Source organism: Propithecus coquereli, unplaced genomic scaffold (genome assembly GCF_000956105.1).
Source record: "Propithecus coquereli isolate 6110/MARCELLA unplaced genomic scaffold, Pcoq_1.0 Scaffold128, whole genome shotgun sequence".
Classification (NCBI taxonomy): Eukaryota; Metazoa; Chordata; class Mammalia; order Primates; family Indriidae; genus Propithecus; species Propithecus coquereli.
The window spans coordinates 1,729,458-1,749,225 of NW_012136969.1; the positions used below are offsets into that span (position 1 = coordinate 1,729,458).

The following is a 19,768-nucleotide window of genomic DNA, read 5'->3' on the forward strand; positions in this document are numbered from 1 at the left end:
AAAAAAAGGTAATTACATCGCAGCCGTAAGTCCATGAATGCTTAGTAAATCTGAAGGGTTGAGTTCCGCTGTTGGAAAATAGACTCTTAGACTGGATTAATAGACACACAGAGGCCTGCAAAGTCTAGCTATTTTTTTCTAAGAGATGCTTAAAATGACACCAAAAGTTTGAAAATAATGGAATAGAAAAAGGCAAGTCTAACAACAAAAAGGTAGATATGGTAAGTTTAATACCTGACAAAATTCAAGCTACAAAACATTAAAGGGAAGAAAGTATATTTTATATTGATAAGAGATACCATTCCTCCACACAGGTCACTAATCTTTATGCAACAAATAAAATAGCCTCAAAATATATAAGACCAAAACTGTTAAAAATACAAGAAGAAATTGATAAAAATCATGGTTCATAGATTAAGAAAGCAAGTTTGAATAACAATAACAAAGATTTAATGTACTCCAATTTTGTAATCATGCACAGCATTCTTTCAAAGTAGTTCTGGAGTTTCCCAGGAAATTGGCTATATGGAGGTTCACAAAGAACACTCAAATTAGAAATCAACAATAATTTTTTGAAAAGACAAAATAATATGTCTACTTGAAAATTTAAGATTACTCTTCTCAATGACCTCTTAAAGAAGTCATAGTTGTAATTACAAACCATCTTGAAATGGACAAGAGCCCTACATACCAAAACTAGTGGGAATTTTGCTAAAGCAGTACCCAAAGGAAAATTTGAAAGCAAGGTATTTGGAAAGTCAAGCTAGAAGGGGAACAACTAAGTAAATACAAACACAATAGGAATATAGAAAAAAAATTTTTTTAAATAGATTTGATCAGTAAAATACTAAATTGTTTCTTTGTAAATACATTATTATAATAGACAAATATTTGGTAAATCCAAAAAAAGGGACGACATGAACAGAAAAATGACAGAGGAATGGAGTCTTTCTACTGAACTTTAATGACTTTTAATGTAGTCCAACTTCAGTTATTTTCTCCTTAAGGTTAGTACTTTTGAGTCCTGTTTAATCTTTCTGTATCCAAATGTCTTAAAAATGTTTTCCTGTGTTTTCATCTAAAAGGTTTCTTATTTTACCTTTCACATTGAGATGTACAGTCCAGGTAGAATTGATTTTTTTTTATTATGATATGAGGTGTATTTTCTTTTCATTTTAAAATGTGGATATCCAGTTGATTCAGAACCATTTATTGGTAATACCTTCCTTCCCCCAGTGTACTACAGAGTCACCTTTATCATAAATCAAGTAGTTGTCTGTGTGAGGATCTGTTTCTGGAATCTCTATTCTATTCCATTGGTCTATTTGTCTGCCCTTGTGCCATTACTACACTATCTTAATTATTATATTACACATCTTGATATGTAGTAGTGTAGGTCTTCCAAAAGCATTGTTCTTCAAGATTGCTTTGGTTATTCTTGGGATGTTGTTTTTCCATATGAATTTTAGAATCAGTTTGTCAGTTCTTACCAAAAAAAACTTGTGGGGGTTTTGATTTGATTTTGTTGAATATATAGATCACTTTATAGAATATTGACATCTTTACAGTATTGTATCTTCCAGTTAGGAACTTGGCATATTTATTTATTTATAAACAAAATTTTTAATTTTATTTTATCGCCTTTGTAATTTCTGTCAAAAAGCAATGTTTTGAACCTTTCACTGTAGAGGTTTTACATGTCTTGATAGATTCTTTTTGATATTTTTAAATTTTTGTTTTCTATTTGTTACAAGTTTAAGAAAAGCTGATTTTTTTTGTATACTGAGTGACCTCGCTAAATTTACTAATTGATTCTAATAGTTGATTTGTAGGTTACTTTGGGATTTTCTGTGTACATAATTGTTCTTTGCAAATGATGACAGATCTATTTCTTTCTTTCCAACTATCTTCCTTTTATTTATGTTTTCTGATTTCTTGCACTCAGACTTCTAATACAATGTTGAGGAGAAGTAGTGATAGATATCCTTTTCTTATTTGTGATTTCAGGGGAAAGCTGTCAGTCATGCATCATTAAATGTAATGCTTTGTGCCTTTTCCTTAATCTGATTATTTCCAATTTTTTTTATTCTACAGTTTACTAAGATTTTTTAAAAATCAGTACCAAGTATTGAATGTTATCAGTTTTGTTTTTGTTTACATTATCTAAACTGCCCAACTCTCTTATTCCTGCATATATTAATATGTACAGTATTTTTGTATATCATCTCCCCAGAATGACTTTCCTTTCGTCATCAGCCTTCCTTAAGTCTTAGTCTAGGTGTCATCTTTCAGAGAAATCTCCCTTTTCTGTTCTCTCTCTGCACTTTATGTCACCATTTATCAGTAGCATGTTTGTTGTCTACATTGTGAACCTGAGGGCAAGAATCTCACCCTAATCATCTCTGTCCTCTTAAAGGTGTGTCCTTTCTTCCTGTGCAGGTTACATACATTCTTTTCTCCGAAAAGGTATTCAGGCCCTGCTCTCTGCTTTTAAAATTACAAACTACACAGCACCATCAGCTCATTTCTTCAACGACGGCCCCAGTAGGTCTTTTGCTATTTGCTGGCCCAGGTTTTACTCTGCCCTGCTCTAAGTCAGTGGCAGCTGGGGGGTGGTTACCACTTCCTTCTCTTACCACAGTTCTATTTCATACGTCATTCCCCTAGCCCAGGATGATCTGCTGCTTTCATTTACATTCTTCACTACACCTCATTGTCTGTGTAGCCAAGTCACAATGTTGCCTACAGATGCTCTTGTTTTCCAAACAGAAAAGGTTGAGTTTTCATCTTGTCCTACTTGGGGTAATCACCACAGATTATATAAAAAATGCTTTTTTTTTTCCTATCTATGCTGTGGAATAAGTCTGTATTATGTTGATGTAGCTCTTAGGACATTTCTGTTTCTTCATCTGTAAAATAAGGGGCTAGGATCAAATATTTCCTTTCAAGTTCCTTCCAGCATGAACATTTTATGGTTAATAAGTTATTATTTATTAGTTAGGGGCATTACATATAAATGTACAAACTGGATGTGTTCCAGTTTGGATTGGAACTGAAAATATATTTCTTGTAGGTGCCTCTCATGCTACTACGGTGAAGTTCGTAAGCTAGCTCTTTTCAAACAGTCATGTTGCTGAAAAACTCCGTGAGTATCTATGGCTGGAGAAAGAGAAGTAATAGCTATCATGAATGGTCACTGGTTTATGCACATGTATTTTGCATCGTGTTCTGTTTCGCTTCCTAGAGCTGTCTAAAGGTTAGCTCTGATTCTCTGTCCAGCCTCTGCAACAGGAACTGACACATAGTAGGAGCTCACTTGTTAAATGAGTGTATAAACAGATTTTTGAGCACTTTATTGTGTACTGGACACTGTGCTAATATTCTCTATATATTGTCTCATTCACTGTCAATCTGAGATTGGTACTGTTATATGTTATAAATTTAGAAAATAAGTTGAGGAAACTTAGGGTCAAGTAAATTAAGTGACTTCCTCAGAATTATACAGCAGCTGGCTGGCAAAGATAAGAGTTGAAATTAAGTCTTTTTGTCTCTGAGTTTAACTACCATAGTCTTGTAATACCCACTAGTCAAATTAAAATCTAGGCTGGGCGCGGTGGCTCACGCCTGTAATCCTAGCACTTTGGGAGGCCGAGGCGGGCGGATTGTTTGAGCTCAGGAGTTCGAGACCAGCCTGAGCAAGAGCGAGACCCCGTCTCTACTAAAAATAGAAAGAAATTAATCGGACAACTAAAAATATATATAGAAAAAATTAGCCGGGCACGGTGGCACATTCCTGTAGTCCCAGCTACTCGGGAGGCTGAGGCAGTAGGATCGCTTGAGCCCAGGAGTTTGAGGTTGCTGTGAGCTAGGCTGACGCCACGGCACTCTAGCCCAGGCAACACAGTGAGACTCTGTCTCAAAAAAAAAAAAAAAAATTAAAATCTAATAAGAAGCTATCTGAAAGCATGCTTAGATTGAGGGAAAATAAGAAATTCTGTTATTGTTTTAGCACTCACCATTAGAAATAGAAGTTTCTCCACTTCAGAGCCTAGGGTAAGGCAGAGTGCACCACATCTGCTTTCTATATTTACATACTCCTCAACTCATTGAAATGGAGCAAAAACAAGATTCACATGACAAGATCTTAATTGTAACCACACTGTCTACAGCTTTAATTCCTGCCCTTTAATAATATGGCCATTTCCCTGTCCTTAAACATGCTTCTAAAATATCAGTTTCAATGGCTATACAGTCTTCCATTTATGATTGTATCATAATTTATTATCTTTGTATTGTCATTCATATAGGTTGTTTTAAATCATAAAATACTGTAACCAACATCTGTGTCCTTATATTTTTGTTCTCATCTCCTATTGTTTCCTTAGACTAAGTTCCAAGAAGAGAATTAATGGTTTAAAAGATAGAAACTTTTTAAAGGCTCTTACTATGTTTTGGCAAAAGTTTAGAAATTAGCATGAAGTGGCTGTACTCCATAGGGTAAATATGCTGAATTGGAGGTTTGAAGGGAGTGTAGGTAAAAGGGATGGAGCATAGAAAGGCATTTTAATTTTTTTTTATAACTTTGAATAGATATAATACACTCACATTTTTCAAAATGCAAAAAGTACAAATGGGTGTGTTGTGAAAAGTCTCCCAACCCCTATTCTCTAGGTACCCAGTTCTCTTCCTTGGGAGCCAGTGTCACCTCATTCTTTTGTATCCTTCCAGAGAGATACTTTGTAATAGACATAAGCCAATATATGTATACATTTCTGCTTTTTCCTCTTTCTCTCCCCCACTTCCTTTTTAAGCACAAATGTTACTTCATCAAATACACTGTTTAGTATTATGTGATTTTTCACTTAATAAATATTTTAGGGATCAGTCTACATTAGTACAGAAAGAACATTTTTTTAAATATGGCTATATGATCTTCCATTTTTTAGTGGTACCATCATTTTATTTTACCAGTTTTATTGATAAATGCATGGGAAGGATTAGAAACAATCTAATGTAAGTATTTAGGAAACTGATGATAATGTTGTAAGTAAGCCACTTTGCACTCAAGCAAGTACATCTATAGACTACATTGCTTCTGGGTCAGAGGATATGGTCATTTGTAATTTTGAAAGTGTCATGTTGCCCTCCATTTATACGGAGGGAGAGGTTTTTGTGGACAATGGGATATATTACTTCAAATGGGCTTAAGGGCGGTACCTAATTGGAAATTTTGGACAATTGAAAGGAGAGCACTGAGAGATAGGAAAAGGGAGGTAGTAAAGGGTAAAAGAGAAAAATTTCACTGGGCATTTTATTGATGATCCTGGTTGTAGCGACCACCCCCATGCTAATGAAAGGTTCCTTGGATGTTTATTCAAGAAAGATATACTGGCTCTCTCCTGTGTGCCAGGTACTCAAAAAAGATCTAAGGACACAGAGATTCAGACAGCACTAAGTCAGCCCCTGACCTGAGGAAGTTCACAGTTTAATGGAGGAAATAGATAAACAGTTACAGAATGAGGTGCACTGCTGTTGCTGTTGTACCTTGAAGATGCGAACCTAAGTTGAATTAGTCATAAAATGAAAACATGGATGTGTGACTTGATATTGTTGTAAAATAATATTAATAGAATCTTACTATTGTAAGGATTGTAGAATTTGAGACCAATCTTCCATTTAGTGAAGGAGATCCATACTTTGTATTTGACTATTGATCATTAAACCTTCGGTTAAGTATCTTTAATGGCAGGAAAGTCATGACCTTTTGAGGCAGCCAGTTCCATTGTGGACAAGTTGTAGTCTTTAGGAAATGATTTTTTTATGACACAAAATTTGTTGCATCCTGATATCATCATTTGACTTATTAATAATATTGTAAGATAAATGAACTCAGTTGCAACATCTATAAAATGAAGTGGTTGCCTCCATGACTAGGATATTTTTCAGTTCCAATTTTAATTCTTTGTTTCTCTTACTCATATTTACATGACAGATTTATGTTCAAGCAACACTAATTCTATTGAACATTTGTGGGATTTTGCAACCAGTTCTCCCTGTTTCCCCCACAACCACGGATGCAGTTAACAGTAAATATGTGACTCTTTTAAAATCTGTTGTTAAACAAATTCCCCAAATCCGCTAAGCAGATATTTATCCTGGACTTGTGTAATTTATTTTATTTTGAACCCAAATGAAAGCCTTTGTATTAGTCGCCCTGTTGAATCTCATCTTGCCATTTGGACAGCCTATTCTTAGTGTGCTTTTCTCCAATATCAATTAACAATATATTAGTTGATCCATGGAGCCTAGGAGACTGGAAAATGAAAGTATTGTGGAAAAAAAAGTGCTTGGGGTTTTAGGAGTACCCCATTCTTTTAAGATAAGATGTGGGTTAAATTATAAATGATGCTTCTTAAGTTCTTTAAAAGTGGCAGAGGGAAATGGAATTTATCTGGAAAAATGTCTGTAGAAATCAGATTTTTATTCTGATGCCCTAAATTTAGGGGTAAAATATTATCTAGAGGAAAATTTACATTATATTGTTCTCTGTGTTTTGACAGGTTCACTTAGACATTACTGTCACAGGGTAACCCCATTGGGATTGAATTGCGAAGAACCACTCAGTGCTTTGAGGAACAAAACCCAAGGCAGTAGGCTGGAGGGAGTTGGTGGGCAGGGTTTTAGCCCTGTCTGCAGAGATAAGCAACATATCAAAAAAAGAAGAAGAGAATCCATATGGTGGTATGCTTTACCCCAGAGGTGGACTAGGAAGAAGAGAAGAGAGGAAAGGTCTCCTTGAGAAGAGGCATGGTGTTGAGAATGGAGAAAAGGGGGAAGGCAGATGACTCAGAAGAGCGGGAGTAGAGGAATAGGCTGGGTGATTAAAGGTCCTGACATGAGTATGGGAAAGGATTTGTTATACCATCTAACTTTGGCCTTCACCTTTGCCAACAGTGCTGCGACCTGCTTTTAACTGTAGCTGAGTGGGGAAGGTGACTGTTAGGCCTTTTACTTGCCTGTTGGTGCATATTTGTAATATTTGGAAATACTCTCACTGCAAAGTAAAGTAAAATTGTTCTGTAGTGGGCAGGGTAAGGGAAACAAGGGTCATCACCAGTAAAGTCAGAGTGGTGAAAAAATTTGAGTTCAGTCTTTGGTGAGAAACTCTTCTTTTTTAAGATCTTTTTTAACTGCTGAGCTGTCTCAGCAAGAAGGAACCTAAGAGTCCTTTCAGGGTCCTTTTTATCATTGTACCGGTAAGAGTATTAGGGGGATAATGCTGTATTTTGGTTTTGGCTTTGTACAGATAGGGAAGCCGAGCAGAGTGTTTCCCGGAGGCAGTTAAAATATGAGTTTTGAGCACAGGTGAAAGGCCATGAGGTTTGGAGACATAGATCTGAGATGTAGCAAAGGGCTGAGTGCAAAGTAAGGGAAACGTAGTGTCATGTGAACGAATAAGGAAAGAGTGGCCCTGTGTCTCATATCCTGAAACATTTAGAAAAGAAGGTTGAATTCAACCAGAAGGGCATTACTAGTGAATTTCAAACAGGTTTCAGTGGAGTTCTAGACTAGGGGAAGATGGGTGATGGAAGGATGGAGGGGGCAAGAAGGGTTGAAAAAGTAAAGTGTATTGAAGTGTATGCATTAAAAGAAGGATAGGTTGTGTGGATGCTGTCATTCTAGGTCTGGGAAGACAAGGTTTCTGGTGCTAATTTTTATTTCTCCAACAAGAGTGATAGAAATGTCTGCTCTATATACTATACATAGGCTGTTTACCACTCCATTTCTCTAGCTAGACATGGGCTTTTGAATCAACACTTGGTAGCTCTGGTGTTAGGTAGAAGTAATAGTGCTTCCATGTGTGACCTCGAGACACGCTGGAATGAGGCAACTATGGAAATCCTTTATAGTTGGGACCAAGAGCCCAACTGTAAAGGATCTCAACTTGGGATTTATCACCCTGATACAGTGAAAATAATAATCCCAAGGGTCCTGCTGCCTCTTTACTGTTGTCACTTCCTTTGACATGCCACATGTTTAGTTTCTGGTGGTCCTTCACATCATACCAACATCTGCAAGCTTTGACAATTCTGATTTATTCTGTAGTATTTGGAAATGTCACTGGTAGTTTTGTATTTCCTGGCATGGGACTGACGATTTTCTGTGAACACAGTAACTTCTCCTTGTAGTGCTGAATCATATTGAAATCTTTGTTCAGACAACGTAATGAGGATCAAACTTAAATTAAATGTTAGTTGCAGGGGAGCTACCAAGGCAGATAATTAAAGGATGATGAAATGAATATAGGTTGAGCATCCCTAATCTGCAATTCGTAATGCTCCAAAATTCAAAACTTTTGAGCACTGACATGATGCCACAAGTGGAAAATTCCACATATAAGCACTTAACACAAACTTTGTTTCATTCTCAAAGTTATTGAATGTTACGTAAAATTACCTTCAGGCTATGTGTATAAGGTATATATGAAATGTAAATGAATTTCATATTTAGACTTGGGTCCTGTTCCTAAGATATCTCATTATGTATATGAAAATATTCTAGAACCTGAAAAAAATCTGCAATCCAAAACACTTCCGGTCCCAAGCATTTCTCCTAAGGTATACTCCACTTGTAATATTTTTTATGCATAGTGAAGTCTGTACATGCATAGGTTACAACAACCCATTCTGTCTTACCTTTCTGTCTGAAGGCTGGAGTTTTCTTTTGACTTTGATTATAAAGTGTATCCAGATTTCAGAAATGTTACAAAGTGTGGGGAAATGTGTGTCTCAAAATTAAGAAAGCTATGCCTATTGGTAGTTTGGGGCATGGAAGCAAAGCTAGAGTAGTAGAAAGCTACTAAATAGGGAGTTTGGTTCTTATCTTTGCTATCAAGCAGGAAAGTCAAACTCTAGGGGTCTAAACACAAAGCTGTACTGTTGGTCCACCTGGGAGTCTTTAAAGTTTAGAATTACATAGGGATACCAGTATGGAAAATGGTTGCGTATATTTCATTTGTGTTCATGATGATAATATAGTGGGGATTCACATCCATTTGTAAGGTAGGATATTATTATAAATCATTCTGGTTCTCTTAAGTTTTGGTTTCTTCATTAATAAAATGAGAGAACTGAATTATAACTAGATGATCTTCATGTGGTTCTGTCAATCTAGTATTCTACAGTGGAATATTAGGCACTGTGGGAAGAGGTGTTCCTTTCGTGGCCTACAAATAAAAACATCTTTGAAATAATGGCATTTATCATATGTGATAATTCTGTGTTTATATAATAATTTATATTAGTTTCAAAATGTGTTAATGTAGATTATCTCATTTGATCATCTCAGTGAGATGATGGAACAAGTCAGGAAGGTATTATGTTCATTTTGCTGATGAAATGAAACCATTGTGGTTAGCATCTTGAAAAGTTATTTAAATTTGATCATCTTACTTGAAATGCTAGCCACTAAGGAGAAAATCCTGCCACTGAGGGGGGGGAAAGAAAACCCAGTCAGGATAGCTTTCTCACCTTTATTCTCACCTTTATCAAGCTAGCAAATTATACATATTCCCCAAGTTCTGACTTGGATGCCCTGTGAAACTTTTCTTGATATGTCTTTTACCTCAGCAGAATGGAAGCACTTTGATCATTCTCCTGGGGACTCTGGATTTTAATTATCTGTTTTATGCCTTACTTTTCTACTCTAGTGAACTACTTAAGAGCAAATACCTTATCCTATCCATCCCTATAGTCCGCATAGTCCGCATAGTACCTGGCATGTAGAGATGTTCAGTGAGTAACTGCAGAATCAAATGAAACAGTCAAGTTAATGGGCTGGTGTTATGGAGTGGAGAGTGGAACTTGGGCTTTGAGGTGGCAGGATGGAGACATCATTGTGTACCTTTTTTAGGAATTTTGCATTGTTCATGCATTTAAAAATTAATACAAAAACCTAGTTTAATAAAAGGGAGGGCAGCCAGGGGCCAGATCCATCTATTAAGAAAATAAATTTGAATTTTTAAAAAATGGCAATTAAAGCCCATGCGTTCATGGGAATTTTTAAAATTCCTGTTTTAGTATTTCCGTAAACTATTTTACAATATCATATAATGGCAATCTTGTATTCAAAAAAGACTGATTTAGAGTGTTGAAGTGGAATTTCAAAATTCCCTCTAGAGAGAAATCCTTGCCTGGTTAAGATTTGTTATATGACATTATATTTGTCTAGTGACCTGTTTTTCTTATCGAAAGACTCATTGAAAGAGTAAAGACAAGCTCTTTAGCGCTGAGTTTTTTCAAATTTACCGTACTGAAATAACCCCATTGAAAGAAGTACAGAATGTATTTTTCATGATGTCACTTAAATTGTATAGATATAAAACCCTTATGTTTTTTAATCATTTAGCACTATAAACCAAATCTGTAAATTAAATACAAGACAACTTCAAAAAAACAAAATTTAAATTAATACAGTTATACAGTGTGACAGATGATGTTTAGGTTTTACAGTAGAAAAAAATAGCTTTAGGTCTGATCCCATTTTAAATCTGTTTCTGTATTTTAACTTCAGTGATAATGAAAGCTGCGAGTGCCTAGTCTCATCAGTAATGTTGTGTAAGATGGTATAAATGACTTCAAGGCTTTCTCGGTAAGTTCAGGATAATGAGACTTTACATATAACCAACACACTTACCAGCAAGCATTCCTCAAATGTTAAGTTTTAATGAGATGTCAGGATTTCGTTCACTGGAAGATAAGGTTAACATTATGACATTATTGAAATCTTCCTTAAATGTTTTTCTAAACCAGTTATTACTGGAAATGAGAATGGAAAAACATCATTGCATACTTGGAGTCACATTTACTGCTAATGAACTTTTGCAAATTGTACTACAAAGATAGGACCCCTATATAACACTTGGGTGTAATATTAATGCAGTGCGTATATGGTATTGGCTGTTTGGCTTTGGGCTTTTGAATGTGCCCTGCCTATATTGGTGTATGCTATGATGATTCAAGTTCCTTATATTTTTTACTCTTTCTATTACAATTACTGTGAAACCTTTGTTCTATGTATATATAGTGTTCTATGAAGACATTTGGCCTGAAGGAGATCTTCACACAGCTGAAGAAGCAGTGAAAGCCTAGTTAATAGTGCTTGTTTAGATGATGGTTAGTCAGGATCCTGAATGTTTATCCTTGTTTTTAGATTATCTTTGAAATGAAAATATTTTTTAAAAATTTGTAGACAACTCCTTGATTCCCCTTCTTTTCCTGATATATTTGTGATCTCTTGTTTGGGAAACAATGTTTTAGTAAATATTTTTCTGGTTGCAATCTGGGGAGGGGGGGTGCGGGGAGGTGGTCCAGGATTCAAAAATGTGAAAAACAAAACAATTGTGGCTCTTCTTAAGGCGATGAAAGACACTTTAACAACAAACTGTAAATAGGTTGATTTGTGCTGTTCTAAAGGTATGCAAAGAGGGCTATGGTACCATATTGAAAGGAGCTCCCAGTTGTCAGAAGAATAGGGGAGAGGTTTAGAAGCACATCAGGGGAAAGATCTTGTTTGAATGGGATCTTAAAGGATGAGAGACAGATAAGAGGATGGGTTTAAACTAGGCAGAGAGATAGTATGTGTAAAGACCAAGGTCATGGAAGGCATGGTTATTATAATGGTGAGAATTATGTGGCCTTGGATAGCATTTGTAATGTGAAAGGTAAATAAATTGTAACCCAAAAGTAAAAGTCGTAATTATTAGACCAAGTGTTTAACCCCTGTCTCCTATATATCAGGGGAGCCATGGTGGTCTTAGAATTGGGAGAGTATTCAAGGCAATATTTTTTGTATATAGCAGTTACCACACTGTAATTATAATGTTCTTCTTCACTAGTCATTGGAGTTCTTCAAGGGTCGTGACCATCAGTTATTAACATTAATCTTTGTATGCTAAGCTTTTGGTAGAATAACTGATAAAAGTAATGTTTAGAAAATATGGGTTGAATAACTAATCATGAGTTAAGAGGATTTAGGAGAGATTGATGACAGTCTCTGTGGTAGTGGTTTTAATCTTTTGTGAATCACAGACCCCTTTGTTAGTCCTGTTGAAAGCTATAGATCTTCTCCTTGAAAATGCAAATATATACAGCATTTGGCCTGTGGTTTCATGGGATTCATATACCCCTGAAGCTAGTCCATGAATTCTTGATTCAGAATCCCTCCTTAGGAAATTATACCCAGAGAACCTATAATCACCATCAAACATCATCATGAATAACAACTGTCTCTTTTAACAGTCTTTAAATAGATTATGATGTTGTCTCTTCCTTGTACTTTTCTTGAGTTCCCTTCTTCTTAGGAAGAGTTAAGTCAAATAGGTAGCTAAACTGTCTATGAAGAAAACATGTTTATAGTGATTAAGGTAAAACTTTGCTGTAGAGATATCAGACAAGTGTGGTAATTAAGCCAGCAACCAAAAAGCATTCTCCTGCTTGAGGAGAATGTTACCTACCTGAGTTTGAGTTTAGCAAGTGAGTCGGGGGTCTCCAGGACCACCCTCAGGCTTGATGATTTGCTAGAAGGAGTGACAGGACTCAGAAAAGCTGATATAGTCATGGTTATGGTTTATTACAGCAAAAAAATACAGATTAAAATCAGCATAAGGAAAAGGCACCTAGGGCAAAGTCCAGGAGAAACCAGGTGCAAATTTCCAGGTATCCTGTCCCAGTGGAGTAGCAAAGATGGCTTTAATTCTCTCAACATGATATGTTGACATAATGGGTGAAGTGTTGTCAACCAGGGAGACTCACCTGTGCCTTGGTGTCCAGGGTTTTTACTGGTGTTGGTTACATAGTCTTGCAGCATCTGCATGACTGGCTTCAGCTACTCAGGCTCTACCCCTTCACAGCAATAATAGGTGTTCACTATAAAACATTTTTAGCATAAATTGTCCGATCAAACTGGTACCACGTGACCCAATGCCTCAGGCATACAGAAGCATTCTTATCAGGAAGAATGTTCCAGAGACACAGAGCTCACCTCCCAGGAACCAGACAAGGCCATTTCTGAAAACAGGACTTTCTTGGGAATGTGCAGGGTTTGAGCAACTCAGGGTTGCCCTTTCCTGTACAGCTAATTAGCTGTTCAGGGAGTCAGCTTTCTTCTGGCCTGCCTGTCTGCCTAGCCACTCCTTTTCTAGATACCACGGACCTCCCTGGTCTCATCCTAGATGGCCATTCCACATACCTAAACTCTTACTTTTCCCTTGCCAACAAGTAATTGGAAAGTTCGGACTTAAGGACATGTCTGTGCTTTGCAACTTCATGAGACCATAGTGAGATATAAGTACCTAGTCTGTCATTCATTCAACAAGTAGTTTTTGAATGCTGCTCTGTATCAGACTTAGTGCTAGATAGCAGATTTACAGAAATGATTGATACAAGTCTCTGGCCTCAAGAAGCTTACAGTTTCATAGAAGAGAAAAAAACAAAAGTAGTAATTCTGGTAAGCAGTATGTGCTTTGGGAATCACTTAACCTCACTGGAGAGCACAGTTGAGTGTGTGTGTATCTGTGTGTATGGGAAGGTGTTGGTGATAATTGCAAGGCTTCCCTAAGGAGGTTACTCCTAGAGTTGAGCCATAAAGATCAAGTAGATACAAGTAGATATGGACCTAGTGATTTCTCCAGTCATTTCTGGAGCTAGATTGCCTATGTGGTTGGGGTATATATGGGCTGATAATGTTGTAGTCTGGTTGGTTTCACAGAGAGAGTACCCCAATTCTAGCTGGAAGACACATGTCTTAGGGTTTGTATCAAGGGGAATAGAGAGTGTCTGGCTCGCTACGAATTTATTTCCATTATTCCATTACCATAAATCACTGAAATGTCACTTCCAGCTTAACAGTAATGGCTGGTAGTGTTTTCACACATTGTTCCCCAATGGAGGAGTATGTGGACATATAGTTTTGGGGTGATTAAAACAAGTATAACCATTAAAAATTTACATGCACTTTAAATGAGAGGGCAAATACTTGCCTTACTCCAATGAAATTGTGTATAACAAAAATTTTTCTATCTTTGGAAGCAAAACATTTTTAGGAAAAACCTGGGTCCAAATTTTTACCACATTTCCATAGGCTTCTTCATGTATGTGGCTTGCAACAGAATTTGGAATTTCTAAGAGAAACAGTTATTTTTTGAACAGTGCATAGAAATTGTGTGATAATAGAATCAAGAATGTTTTATTAGAATGAATGTTGGATATTTTCAAACTGTTAACCTTGAGATTTTTTTTCTAATAGAATCTTTTTCTCTTTTTCCAGCATTACAGTGTTTCTGCCACCTCTGTACAAAAGACAATTTTACTTGTGTGACAGATGGGCTCTGTTTTGTCTCTGTCACAGAGACCACAGACAAAGTTATACACAATAGCATGTGTATAGCTGAAATTGACCTAATTCCTAGAGATAGGCCATTTGTATGTGCACCCTCTTCAAAAACGGGGTCTGTTACTACAACATACTGCTGCAATCAGGACCATTGCAATAAAATAGAACTCCCAACTACTGGTAAGTTATTGTATAAATTTTTTTTTTTTTTTTTTTTTTTCCTGAATACTACAAGTAAAGTTCTTAAAACCCTGACTATGATTTTAGAACTGGGAGGGATCATAGGTATCACCTAGCCTAACTTCTTCAGTTTGGAGGCAAGAAGTAACTTGTCCATAGTTATAGAACTGTAAGAATAGCCAAGATCCTGTCTCCGGGACAGGTGTTGTTCGAGAAGGTGGTTCCAGGATAGAATTTCTCTGAGGTCTCTTATGCCTAAAAGGGTAGCCTCATAAAAACAAATTCTGACAAAGCCCACAGCAGCACTGTGTCCTCAGAGTCCCCACTTTGTCCTCAGAGTGAATTTCTTCTTCCTTATGTAATGCTCCTACCTTTTAAAACAATCAACAGCCTTTTAATGGGCAAGGATTGAGAGTAGCACTAAACAGTCCAGATGTTTTCATTTTGTAATTTCACCTTGTTTATGATCTTTGTGTATAAATTAATTATACATGATTTCTAAATTTTTGGTCCTTCACCCAAAGTTTACATTTTAAAATGCCCTGGCAGAGCCAGTAATTTGAAAGCTTTGTAAACTCTTTAATTTTAAGGTTCTGATTTAAGATGGAACACACGTCTTAAGTGTGAACACATATATTTAACTCTTTTACCACTTTCCCCAAATACCAAATTCCTACTGTAATAGGAGTAATCAAAGGAATAGAAAAATGAGGGAAACCTATATTAGTGCCAATGGAATTAATGGAAGAATGCCTCCCACATGCTAACACTTGTGAGGGACTTCTGCAATTTATAGTACAGATGACACCAGACTAGCGAAGAATTGACTAACCATACAAGAAAGAAGTAAGTGAAAGGTCTTCTCAAGAAATCCCACCAATACCTTAAGATGAGGGGTTGAGGATGAGGTTAGGCTATAGGGGCAAACTGTCAATTCTCTTTTGGGAAGCACCTGGTTTCAGTGCTCAGAGGAGCAGACCACAGTGCTCACTTTCCCACTCAGAGTTGGTCCAGACCTCATGCTAAGTAAGAAGAACCACCATAGCTCAGGGGAAAAAGGCCAGTCCTATGAGTTACAGAAGGTAGGTAGGTAGCCCTCCACCATTCTGCATGGTAGTCAAGCTCCTCATGGTAAGGTTCTGTCAGACTGTAATTTCTTTGTGACTTTTATGAAGGCATCTGTAGTTCCAATATGGCAAAGAAAATGATAGTTCCCATTTCCATTTTTGAGTTCGAAATATCTGAATAGACATGTACGAAAACTTGTGAAGAAGTTACCTCATTTCTAATGCTAAACATACATAAACTTCTTATTTCCAGCTCCAGGATAAGCAAACAGTAAAAAATTAACAAATGAAAAGACGCAAGGGTTCAGAAGAAGAACTCAGAACTGGATAAGTTAGAGTCAATGTCTTGTGAAATAGGTTTACCACATGTTTGGGAGGAACTTTCAGACAGTCCAACGTCTATTTTCAGTTCATTATGAAATGCTTTCAGATGAAAAGCTCAATTGATGAATGTTTTTTAAAAATACAATATTGAGAGTGAACAGCAGACTGGATGCTCGAATTTTATAGTCAAGTTTGAGACAAACTTAAGGCAACACAAGCTTAAGAAATTGTGTTATAATTGTGTTCAGAGAAAAAGACAATTGGTGAGCAAGTTAAGAACTGTATAAGACAGATCTAGAAGACCTAATATGCTTATTATCAGAATTCCAGAAGAAGTCACAAGAGCAGAAAGAGAAGAATATCAGGTAAAACTAATGAAAAAATATTAAGCCAAATACATATAATAAAAAGTATCAATTTTAAGAATAAAACAATTGCATGAGCATTTGGCAGACATAAATGCTGGTTACCTATAAAAAGCAAAAAAGTTCAAATTTTCTGCTTTAAGTATCGAGGGCAATGGATTCTTTATAACATATGTTGTCATCCACAATAAGCCAAGATTTTTCATATATAAAGGTAATAGCCGTCTTTCGGTAATTAAGTATTCAGTGTGCAAGGGGACACTTCCTGAAAGTGTCCATGGGGACTCTTCCTGAAAGAAATTACTGAAATTAGGATTCTGTATAAGAAATCAATCCAAATGGACATCTCAAGAATGGGAAAGATATGATATGAAAGAAATGGTGGTAAACAGTGAACCAGTAAGGCTCAGGATGAATGTCAAAATAATTGTAATTACTGTGGTTCTAAAACAACATAAAATGTTAATTATTAAGAGATTATAAGTAAATAAATGATCTGGAATTAAAAGTCTAGGTGGTTAAAAAAGGACTAGAAAGTATATATGTGCAAACTCTATTGATAAAACGAAGAATATATTTTGCCTTAAAAAAAATTGGTGGCGATATATATATTTATATATATTTTTTCCTGCTATCAGCATGTACTGGCCTTGGAACAAGAAGACAAGCCAAAAGTACTTTTTAAAAAAAAAAAAGACTTTTCAAAAGATGTTAATAGGAGTTGTGCCAGATTATTGGTTCATTTATTAGTGACCTGAGGTGATAAATGGAGAGGGTTGTTGGTGGTAGCTGGCCTTGTGATTTAGACGATGGCTGGAGAACGCAGGAAGGATAAGTAGGTGCTGACAGAGCTGGTGATCTTAAAAAGAGGGCCAAGGGGAGGAGACTGAATGATTTACTTGTTCCGGATTTGAGCCCCTATGAGCTGTTGTAGTGAGGCTCTTAGACTAAGTGGTGGCAGTGGCCAACTGCAGAAATTGTGGAGGATTAGGAACCTGTGGGTGCCACCTACGATGTTTTTGTTGTTGTTGATGTTTATTTCACTTGAGGCCCTTTTTCAGTAAAGCCGTCACCTGGCCTTGGTCCTGTGGAACTGGCAGCTGTCATTGCTGGACCAGTCTGCTTCGTCTGCATCTCACTCATGTTGATGGTCTACATCTGCCATAACCGCACTGTCATTCACCATCGAGTGCCAAATGAAGAGGATCCTTCATTAGATCGCCCTTTTATTTCAGAGGGTACTACGTTAAAAGACTTAATTTATGATATGACAACATCAGGTTCTGGATCAGGTAATGTAATTCTTTCTCCTTTTTCCTGAGAAGTCTTAAAAATTAACTGTGGTATTTATTAGTTTGGTAAGCCCATTGGCTTAGTTTGTTAAAATTTGAGATAGTGTAAATATTCCAGGTTTGAGCATAATAAAGGTCTTTAAGCATGGTTTGTATTTGACTGTGGCTAGTTTAGTTTAGGCAGATTGGAACTTAATTTTACTTTTTAAACAAGTCAGCAAGTCAGCCCCGTAGTTGTATAAATTTCAAAGCATTCTCACCTGTATAATCTAATTTGCTTCTCATGACTATGTAAGGTAGAAAGGATAAGGACAGTTTTTCTCATATAGATGAGGCTGAAGTACAAAGATGTTGAGTCTGCAACTACCCATTCTATTCAGGATTACTTAGCAGCTTTATTTTAATATTTGAAAGCAGGCATGAGGCCTGGGATGGTGGCTCATACCTGTAATCCTAGCACTCTGGGAGGCCGAGGTGGGTGGATTGTTTGAGCTCAGGAGTTCGAGACCAGCCTGAGCAAGAGCGAGACCGTCTCTACTAAAAATAGAAAAAATTAGCCAGGCATGGTGGTGCATGTGCCTATAGTCCCAGCTACTTGGGAGGCCGAGGCAGGAGGATTGCTTGAGCCCAGGAGTTTGAGGTTGCTGTGAGCTAGGCTGATGCCATGGCACTCTGACCCGGACAACAGAGTGAGACTCTGTCTCAAAAAAAAAAAAAAAAGAAGTGAAAGCAGGCATGAGACAAATGTGTTTGGAATTGTGAAGATTATTTGCTTTTTTGACATTATATGAAATTGCTGTCTTTAGTGCAGGCCTGTTTTCTTTTCTTTTTTGATTACACTAATGAATTCTTAGTCATTTTCTCACTTCAGAAAAAAAAAATCTAACCACACTGTTATTTAATGTTTTGTGTGAGTCCATGGCCCCTGTGATGTTTGCTTTTCTCAGTTCTGTTTGTTGAGTTTTATGGGAGCAGAAATAGACTGGCTAATTGCCAGAATCATCCCAAGGTGGATTTTGGCATAGCAGTGCTTCACGTTTAAACTGCAGGGGACTTTTACATTTTCTTGCATGTGTTTGGAAGGATACTGAGAGAGGAACAGCCTTATCCCCTACATTTATGGAATTTGATACTTGGCTAGGAGTCAATAGATCTAAATTCCAGTGCAAGCTTTGTCATTGATTGTCTATATGACCTTGGTTAAACCATGTTTCCTCTTTGGGCTTCTGTTTCCTCATCAGAAATACGGAACAGATACTATTGATAATAATACTTAAAGTGGTTTGTTAGGACTTTTAACTGAGATGTACTATCCTTTGAAAAGTATTAATATAAATCATCTTCAAATAAGGGCTAAATTCATGAATAAAGTGAAGATTTGAAAACAATGAAAATTTTACTAATTTTATTATATAATCAAGTAATATTAAAGGAACACTAAAGCAGAAGTTATGACTGGGCAAGAATGTAATTCTGAAGCCAAAAAATCATATGTAATACTAAAGAAAACTCATAGAATGACAAATGTTTATTTTAAGAAAATGAATATATATTGCTGTATATGCATATCTGTTCGTTCATTTAGTATGAGAAACTGATTTCATTACCTGAAGTCTTCTGTAGGCTTGGCCATATGTAGTCAATAACTGAGCTCTGTTCTTGACTATTAAGGCACGTACAGGCTTGCACTGGAGCCTAGGTTTTTTAACGCAACTTTAGTGACTCCTGAGACAGTTGTGGGAAGAAGACAATGAGAGGTTGGACTTAGCTGGAGCAGCCTTATTACTAAAGATACGATAGTCTTTGGGTAGAAGTTGTGGAGAGAGGTTACTTTAGGGCTTTCCTGGTGTTTCCCATTGATTCCGAGTTCAGATGGTTCTCAAAGATTTAGCTCATTCCAGAAATTAGCCTGATCCAAAACTGTGATAAGCAAGGACCAAAGTTATAGAAAATCAAGGTGGCTACAGATCATTTTGAATTAATCCCTTAGACCTGTTCCTTTGTCGCCAAACTTAACAGCCAACAGCTGGGGAAATGAAAAGCAGCTCATGCCACTTGGTATAGTGGAATAAGCCCATCTAAATGATTAAAAGAAATTGCTGTGTGGATGGTAGTTAATTTCATTCCTTTCCTTTTCCTTTTCCTTTTC

General features: G+C 36.6%; 1 protein-coding gene across 1 annotated transcript in view; it reads left to right on the forward strand.

Annotated features, from left to right (window-relative positions):
* The first annotated feature begins 14,310 nt into the window (after positions 1–14,310).
* Positions 14,311–19,768, forward strand: part of TGFBR1 (transforming growth factor, beta receptor 1) — a 21,418-nt gene continuing 15,960 nt past the window's right edge. Inside the window, exons 1-2 of the mRNA XM_012638267.1 lie at positions 14,311–14,571; positions 17,389–17,619. Of these exons, the coding sequence (XP_012493721.1) occupies positions 14,436–14,571; positions 17,389–17,619 (367 nt within the window). The 5' untranslated portion in view covers positions 14,311–14,435. The remainder of the gene's footprint in view (positions 14,572–17,388; positions 17,620–19,768) is intronic.